This window comes from Triplophysa dalaica, chromosome 5 (assembly GCF_015846415.1).
Source record: "Triplophysa dalaica isolate WHDGS20190420 chromosome 5, ASM1584641v1, whole genome shotgun sequence".
NCBI lineage: Eukaryota > Metazoa > Chordata > Actinopteri > Cypriniformes > Nemacheilidae > Triplophysa > Triplophysa dalaica.
The window spans coordinates 23,571,952-23,579,306 of record NC_079546.1 but is presented as its reverse complement, the minus strand read 5'-3'; the positions used below and the strand labels follow the sequence as shown (position 1 = coordinate 23,579,306).

Below are 7,355 nucleotides of genomic sequence, written 5' to 3'. Positions count from 1 at the left end.
CAATATGTACAATATGCAAGTGACCTCAATCCCCAAACTGACTAAAAGTGCCAAAATGCCAAAGCAATCAATTAAAAAGAAAAAGAGTTGGATGAAGATTTGGCAGATAATATCAGCTGCTTTATAAAGACTATAATGCACTTATGGAGCTACATTCATCACTCTTTCGTGACTGTGATGTCCATCTCTCTGCCGTCCGGCGAGACTTCAAGTGTTGTAGCGGTCCTGCAGTGAAATATAAAAACAGACGTGTAAAATGAGGAAGCACACACTGTTTGCATGGAGTGAAACTACAGGACACACACCTGTATGTTGGACATCACGTCACTGGCCATGCCGGAAAGTCTTCCCGCCACCGAGCGAACGCCGCTCTTAAACTGAGTCATGTCGGGCACGGTGTGCAGAACGTTACTCAACTTGTACGAGCCGCTCGCGCCTGAGACACACAGACAAGCAAACAAACACAAGTGAGTCATGCGGTACAAACAAGAACTACAACTCAATTCCAGCGTTACCGATGTGATATAAAATAAGCTTGGAGAATGTATCTGTGCTGCAAGTAGACTGAAATCCTTTAGATTTATTTCATTGTAACGTTGCCCACCAATCAAGTTTGGAGTTGAAATATGGATTAGGTCATCCGTCTGGAACATTCTTATGATGTCTTTCAAAACAATGGAAACCATTCAGAGTTCATCGTTAAACTCACCTGAAGTTTTCTTCTGTTCGTCAAACAGATCGGCTGAGCTGATGGAAGAATTGCCCGAAAAATTCTCCAGTCGAGCACGAACTTCATACTGTACACGAGAGAGAGAGAGAATCACAAATAATTCACCACAGAAGTTGATTCATAGATCAGTTGTGCCAAACAATCATTTATTTTCTGTTATTTCCTAAAAAGGAAATTTAAAGATATATATATATAACAGGGTTACTGTGGGGCGTTAAAAACGAATATGGCAACTTTTCAGTATTTCAATGATATTTAGTTTCTCTGTATTTGTGTGCTTTCAACAAAGTGTAATTATAAAAATATTCGTATGATTAATTTGTCAATAAAGTAAGTTTAACATAATACAAATCTTAAAACTAGTGGATGATTAAAGAGTTTCCAAGATGTTGATGAACTAATAAAATGGATTCTGAACACAATATTACAGTGAACACAAAAACACTGGAAGGTAAACGACGGCGTCACCTCGGTGTGATCCTGCTTGTTGAAGTACATGTCTGAAGAAATCGCCTTGACGTCTCCAAACTTCCTCTGAGCATCATCAGAGGACGACTGCACTTCGGCTTTCTTCCTGGCTGAGGCCCTGTGATCACATGACAGCGTTCTGATTGGTCAAATCTCTCGGTGTCTTAATGCAGGTGTGATCTGAAGAGCTCTCACCTCTGGTCCGCTGAGGGTCTCTTGGTGTCCAGATAGAAGTCAGACTCTGGTTTCGTTTGCTTTTTGCCTCCACCCCACTGACTGAAGAACAGATCGGCCGAGCCAGGAGCATCATCCACAAACCTACGGCGTAAAAAACACAAATCAATGGTCAGTGGCATTTTTCTGTAGGGGTCAGTGGCGTAGCGTCTGGGTATGCTGGTGCATATGGGCCCGGGGATTCAAGTTGTATGCATGGCCGTACAATGTTGTACTAAACTACTGATCTCAGATCTGGTCTACTAATGGACATATACGAGTCAATCCTACAATAGTAAAGTGTAAAAACTACACCGCTTAGCCCGGAGCTTTAGTGGCGAAGTGAAAAAACATGTGACAAGACACTACATTCAATGTAAGTTCAAATCCACCTATTTCCAATTTTACAATACATATATGAGATCATAAAGGCATTTATTTCCAACAATATTAATTAAAATATTTGAAAATTGGCTACCAGGTGTTTAATAATAAAGTGTATGGTGAGGATAGGGGTAGTAGGGAGGTCTTTGTTATCCCAATTATTTGGCATCGATTATATAATTATACATTACACAATAAGGGAGTGTAAATGATATTTAGTAAAATGTACTTTCTTTACCTTGCCGTTTCGAAACGTAATGAAGTTTAATTTATATAGACTCTGAATGAGCTCACTAATGTCAATCTGACTGTGTTGGCCTATCACATTTACATTTAGGCATTTGGCAGACGCTTTTATCCAAAGCGACTTACATTGCTTTATCCTATACATTTTACATAGGTAATTGCAATCCCCTGGGATCGAACCCACAACATTGCGTTTACAGTCACGAGTAAAAACACATGCCAAATGCTGAATAGTGCAAATAACACGTGTCAAGAAAGGAATAATGTCGCGAATGGCCAATCAGAATCAAGCATTCCAACAAGCTGTGTAATAACATTTAAATAACACACCCTAGTGAACAACCCATGTCCAGTAATGTGCAACGCTCTCGCGAACGGACCGATGGGGCCCGGTGAAAAGTTCATGCATATTGGATCAGATGTGACTTGCTACGCCACTGGTAATGGTCACGGTGGACATGTGATGACTGGACCAGACCTTACCTGGAGGAGAAGCGCTGGTCCTCTTCATCCTCCTCGTCTCTCTCGTATGTTCTGCTCTTGGAGGAGACGACAGCTGGAGACTCCTGCTGAATGATCTTCATGTCCTCCGTCACAGAGTGAGAGAGCCCGCTGACCAACACAACATTCACATGACATCACACAAACATACAGAGAGAGTGAGTGAGAGAGAGATAGAGAGCGAGAGAGTGAGAGAGAGCGAGTTGAGGGGATGTGAGTGCTGACCTGCGGCCACCGAAGCCCATGCCCAGACGATCGACCTGCTCCTTCTTCTTCCCGTCCAGACACTTGAGTTTCTCCAGCTCTCTCTTCCTCTGGACCTCCAGACTCTCATACCCCAGACCGAGAGATGAAACTCTAACACATCATCAAACAACATCACTCAACTGACCAATCATGTTCAGTGCCACAGTGTAAACATCATACGTCTGATCTAAGTGAACCGTTCAATAATCCAAAGAGATTTGATTGGCTCTCACAGATGTTAAGACTCACGTCAGATCATCTGCTTGACTCTTCATGCTGGAGTGCATTTGTTCCTGAAGTTTCTCTTCAGCTTGAGCTCTTTTCTGTTGTGTTGAGAAACTCTCACAGCTGACCTTATGAGCGCCCAGACCACCTTTCCTCGAGCTCGCCTGATTCACACACACACACAAACACACGTTCATATGAGCGACGAGTGTTCTCTGTGTCAGATCTACAGGACTGCACACTAAACTCACTGCTTTCTTGGCTGCGCTTGGCTTTTTCTTGAGAAGTGATGACGGGTCGGTCAGGGTTTCTGTATGAAAACAATCCTCTGTTCAGTTTTATGCTCTCATTAAACGCCACATACAGTCGCAGGATTCACAGCGTGTGTTACCTGAAGCGGCGTGCAGAGAGACGCTCGGTCCTTCTGAAGCGTCAGCTGTTGATAAGAGGGTCAGAGGTCAGACTGGTTCAGTAGAGGTCACAACACCGTGTGTTTGATCCTACCGTTATTATTCTTGTCCTCGACTCTTGAATCCTGCAGCTGCTGGTTGACGTTCAGCGGAAATGATGATTGTTCCCTCTGGACGGGCTGGAAGAAAACACACGCTCAAAACCTGTAAGATCCTGAATCACTGAATCTATGAGATGATGTGACGTCACACATCAAACACGTGGCCATTGGGCTTCATTCATGGATGAACGAACCCTTTAAAGTTTCACACAGTTGTCTTGTTTCAAACGTCTCTGCGTCTAAAAATGTGTTAGACGCAGAGACGCACAGTCTTGAACGTCTCCTCCGCCATGCTGCCGTCAAATAAAACGGTTATCATGCCAATTTGCAGAAGGTCACAAAGCTTGCCCCGCCTCCAAATTCTTCTGATTGGTTCACTGGTGTTGGAACTGACATTGATGAGCAGCGCAACATAAAAAAAGTTGTTGTTTACTTGACACGGCATCTTAAAAAAAGCAGCACTTACACCTCAAAAGTAGCGAGGCGTGAGCGTGACGGTCATGCACGTCTGTCAAACGTGTGTTTAAATAGAAAAACAATGGAAAAGTAGCGCATCGGAATGAAAAAATGCGATCTGTCTGAATGGCTGAAAGAAGAACGTATAGACCGTTTTATCAGATGCGTGTTAATATTAATTTTTATTACATTGACATCTAGTGGTTGAGTTTGGTATCGCAGTCTAAATGCAATATATTGCCGAGACAACACTTTTTCTCGGTTTCTTTTGCTTTTTATCAAAAATAATCTACAGGCGCTCTGTTGTTTGTGAATGTGTACCAGAAGTGAAGCGCAGTCCACGAACGCATGCATGCGCAGTAACGTTTCTTTATGTTGTCACTTTGAAACCGTCTATAAACAACAAACGAAATATTCTCCTCTTCTTACTGTAATATACAATATAATGGAAGCACAAAATGTCAAACACAAACGGAGTACAACGTGTCCTGTTAGTGAGTTACCTGAATGTGTTGAGTGAAGAAATCCTGCTGTTTGTCCACAGGTGACGTGGGAGAGAGAGGAGCTTGACTGTCCAACCATAACTGAACACACATCATCATAATAACATCAGCAAACCCCTTTGATCATGACAGTATAATACACATTTCAAGTACAGTTTGCTTCAGGAAGGACACAGATTAGTACAGCGCAGTTCACACAATGTGTTTCACAACACAGAATGGAGCGTTACAGTACAGTATAATATAGGTGTGTGTGTGTGACCTCAGTGCCATGCCGTCTGGTGGCCTGTGTTGCCAGATTCTTGATTTTCTCTCTATAAAGCGCAGCCGCTCTGCTGTTGTATTTGGTGTTGGCCGCGCTGGCGTCACACCCGTGTTGACTGAAGAAGGTGCTCTGCGTGAAAAACCAACAACGAGGGGTCATCACAGGAGAACACATCTGATCGGTGACAAGGTTTACCTTCCGTCTATATTAACACACCCAAAACACATATCCCAGACGCTAGCATTTGGTTCCTGTTCCGTTATTTTTCGGGGTCAAAAAACGACGTTGTAGAAACGTTCTTGTAAGGTTGTGGAAATGTTCAAACTCATGTCACAACATTTAAAACACCAAGAAATGAAGCGTGATCGATAAGAAACACTCACGGCACTAGCGTTACCACCAACTTGCATGCAGCGCAGCTGAAACCACGACCAGTTTGAGTCCAGTTCAGTTGACCTACGAAAAACACAAAACAGGTATTAAACCAATCATTTCACAACTACACACATGGTACTACTTCCAAACCTCTTATGTTCTGTGCAGGTGTCTTAACATTGAAAGAAAGACATCTCTAGAGCTCAACACACACACAAGTCTTACATTTAAGCACGTTTCTCTAACCTAACATTTCTACAATGTGAATCTGTGAATGAGTTTTAATGTTTGTACCTGATGAAGGACAGGTGAACTCCGAGGGAGCGGTGCGTCCCTGAGCAGTCGATACACAGAAACACACCGTACGTGATGCTCGCCCAGCTCGGGTTCTTCAACGCACAGTCGAAACACACCTGACAAAACACAACGTCACATCACTTCACTCCTCTAATGTCTAGTTTGCATTCGAAATTAGCAATCATTTTCATTTGAATGGAACTATATTTCATTTATATGTAGGCTACTGAAGAGTACTATGCTTGATATGCTTGTCACTCTTTTCTTGTAGATATTTTCTGGTGTATTTCTCTGTGTTATTTAAAAAACACATTGATGACATGTGTATTCAAGCGGTTGTGTTACTGTAATACCGTAACTAACGTTACTATTTCATCTTGACCCCACAGGCGTGCAGACAGCACTAGGGACAGGGGGTCATGGCCCCCTCAGATTCATGGTGACCCGATCCGTCCCCCTGACTGTCCCTACGAAAGGATATGTACATGAGCCTAAGTAGTGGTGGACAGGCCCACCACTCCTTGACTATTTTGCGGTCACTGCTTCAGAACTGGGTCGGCCACCCCGCCCCCGGGGTCCCATGAGGAGCTGTTAGCTGCCTGAATTGTGCCTGTAGTACCGGTAAACATAATGTTTTATCTAGACTTGCAAGACTAAATTAGGGTCCTGGCATTACACTCTCAACAAACCCAATGTGCTGTATAAGTTGATGGATGTAAATGTACAGATTTAAATGTTTAAATAAGACATATTTTGCAGAAGGTACGAAGTTTTGGTAGGAAATAACAGTGTGATCATGCATTGCTAGGGTTGATAGGTAGGCCTTTGTTCATAGTTCTTTATCCATGATTTCACATAAGAATCCTCCAAAAGCTTTTAAGTCCAAACCATTAGCCCAAATGACGCAAAGTATGTAATTGAGTGAAATTATTGGCTGACAGCTTTGTCCCCCAGTGAAAAAACCTCATCTGTGGCCTATTGAGATGTGTTTAGTCGTTCTTATTGTTCATACAGTGTCATTTGGTCATTTTGTTATATTAGGAAATGATTTAATAAAGCAAGTGCATCATTGACTCAACTATTGCATGTGAGAAGATTTCTTCATCAATATTATCGAGTAATTATGACTTGACTAGAACAGTTCATGGTCACTTATTTGTGTTGAAAGCACGTTAACAACAAACGTTCCACCAATAAAGACATCAAACCTTAACCATGATACCTTTGCTAAAAGCACCGTAAGGGTGTTAAAACGACACTCCGTTAATACACTGAAGCGAATCAGCTGCCATATGTTTGATATCAAACCTGCAACGTGTCCAAACTTCCTGCTGTCTCGCGCAGCGTCGCGTGTCGACACGTCTCAAACTCACCTTATTCGTCGGGACGGATCTCAAACGCTTGAAAATGGTAGAAATGTCACTTTTCGACGGTTCCGTCATGTTTACACCTGCTGTTTATTCACACTCTCAATGAAGTTGTTTCAACGTCAAGAATCACTCAATAACATAGATGTAAATAACTAGATGTAGCATTCAAGCGCTCGACGCACGCAGACGTGTCCGCCATCTTGGAACGGACCACTGACGTCACTCAGCCAAACACTGCGGAGCCACAGCTGTGAAAACCCCGGGATTTAAATTTCCGAAAAATGTGATAACATTTCATTGCCGTTTGTCATGTGTTAGTGTAGCAGATATGTTTGAGTTTACACAACAGTGCAGATGTTATAACCATACACAAGTCAGCTTGAATTTGAACGTTAACGGACCGGTTCTCACCGTTCCAATATGGCCGACGAACTACCCGTGCCAACCGCACAGAACCCGACGGTGATGCGGCATCTAGTTATTCTTATATCTATGCTCAAGAACGCCGCACTGCCGCACTTCCTGACGCCGTTGCGTCACAGGCTGCGCGCTCACTGAAGGAAAC

At 42.9% G+C, this 7,355-nt stretch overlaps 1 protein-coding gene across 1 annotated transcript in view; it reads right to left on the bottom strand.

Moving 5' to 3' along the window:
• arfgap3 (ADP-ribosylation factor GTPase activating protein 3) overlaps positions 1-6,965 on the bottom strand; it is a 7,617-nt gene extending 652 nt beyond the window's left edge. The window contains exons 1-16 of the mRNA XM_056749201.1: positions 6,794-6,965; positions 5,418-5,536; positions 5,132-5,204; positions 4,746-4,877; positions 4,484-4,564; positions 3,518-3,602; positions 3,405-3,449; positions 3,265-3,323; positions 3,038-3,177; positions 2,768-2,899; positions 2,525-2,653; positions 1,394-1,516; positions 1,199-1,316; positions 710-797; positions 306-436; positions 1-225 (exon numbers count right to left, since the gene is read on the bottom strand). The exon at positions 1-225 is cut by the window's left edge and continues 652 nt beyond it. Coding sequence (XP_056605179.1) covers positions 208-225; positions 306-436; positions 710-797; positions 1,199-1,316; positions 1,394-1,516; positions 2,525-2,653; positions 2,768-2,899; positions 3,038-3,177; positions 3,265-3,323; positions 3,405-3,449; positions 3,518-3,602; positions 4,484-4,564; positions 4,746-4,877; positions 5,132-5,204; positions 5,418-5,536; positions 6,794-6,862 — 1,542 coding nt within the window. The 5' untranslated portion in view covers positions 6,863-6,965 and the 3' untranslated portion in view covers positions 1-207. The remainder of the gene's footprint in view (positions 226-305; positions 437-709; positions 798-1,198; positions 1,317-1,393; positions 1,517-2,524; positions 2,654-2,767; positions 2,900-3,037; positions 3,178-3,264; positions 3,324-3,404; positions 3,450-3,517; positions 3,603-4,483; positions 4,565-4,745; positions 4,878-5,131; positions 5,205-5,417; positions 5,537-6,793) is intronic.
• Positions 6,966-7,355: the final 390 nt, after the last annotated feature.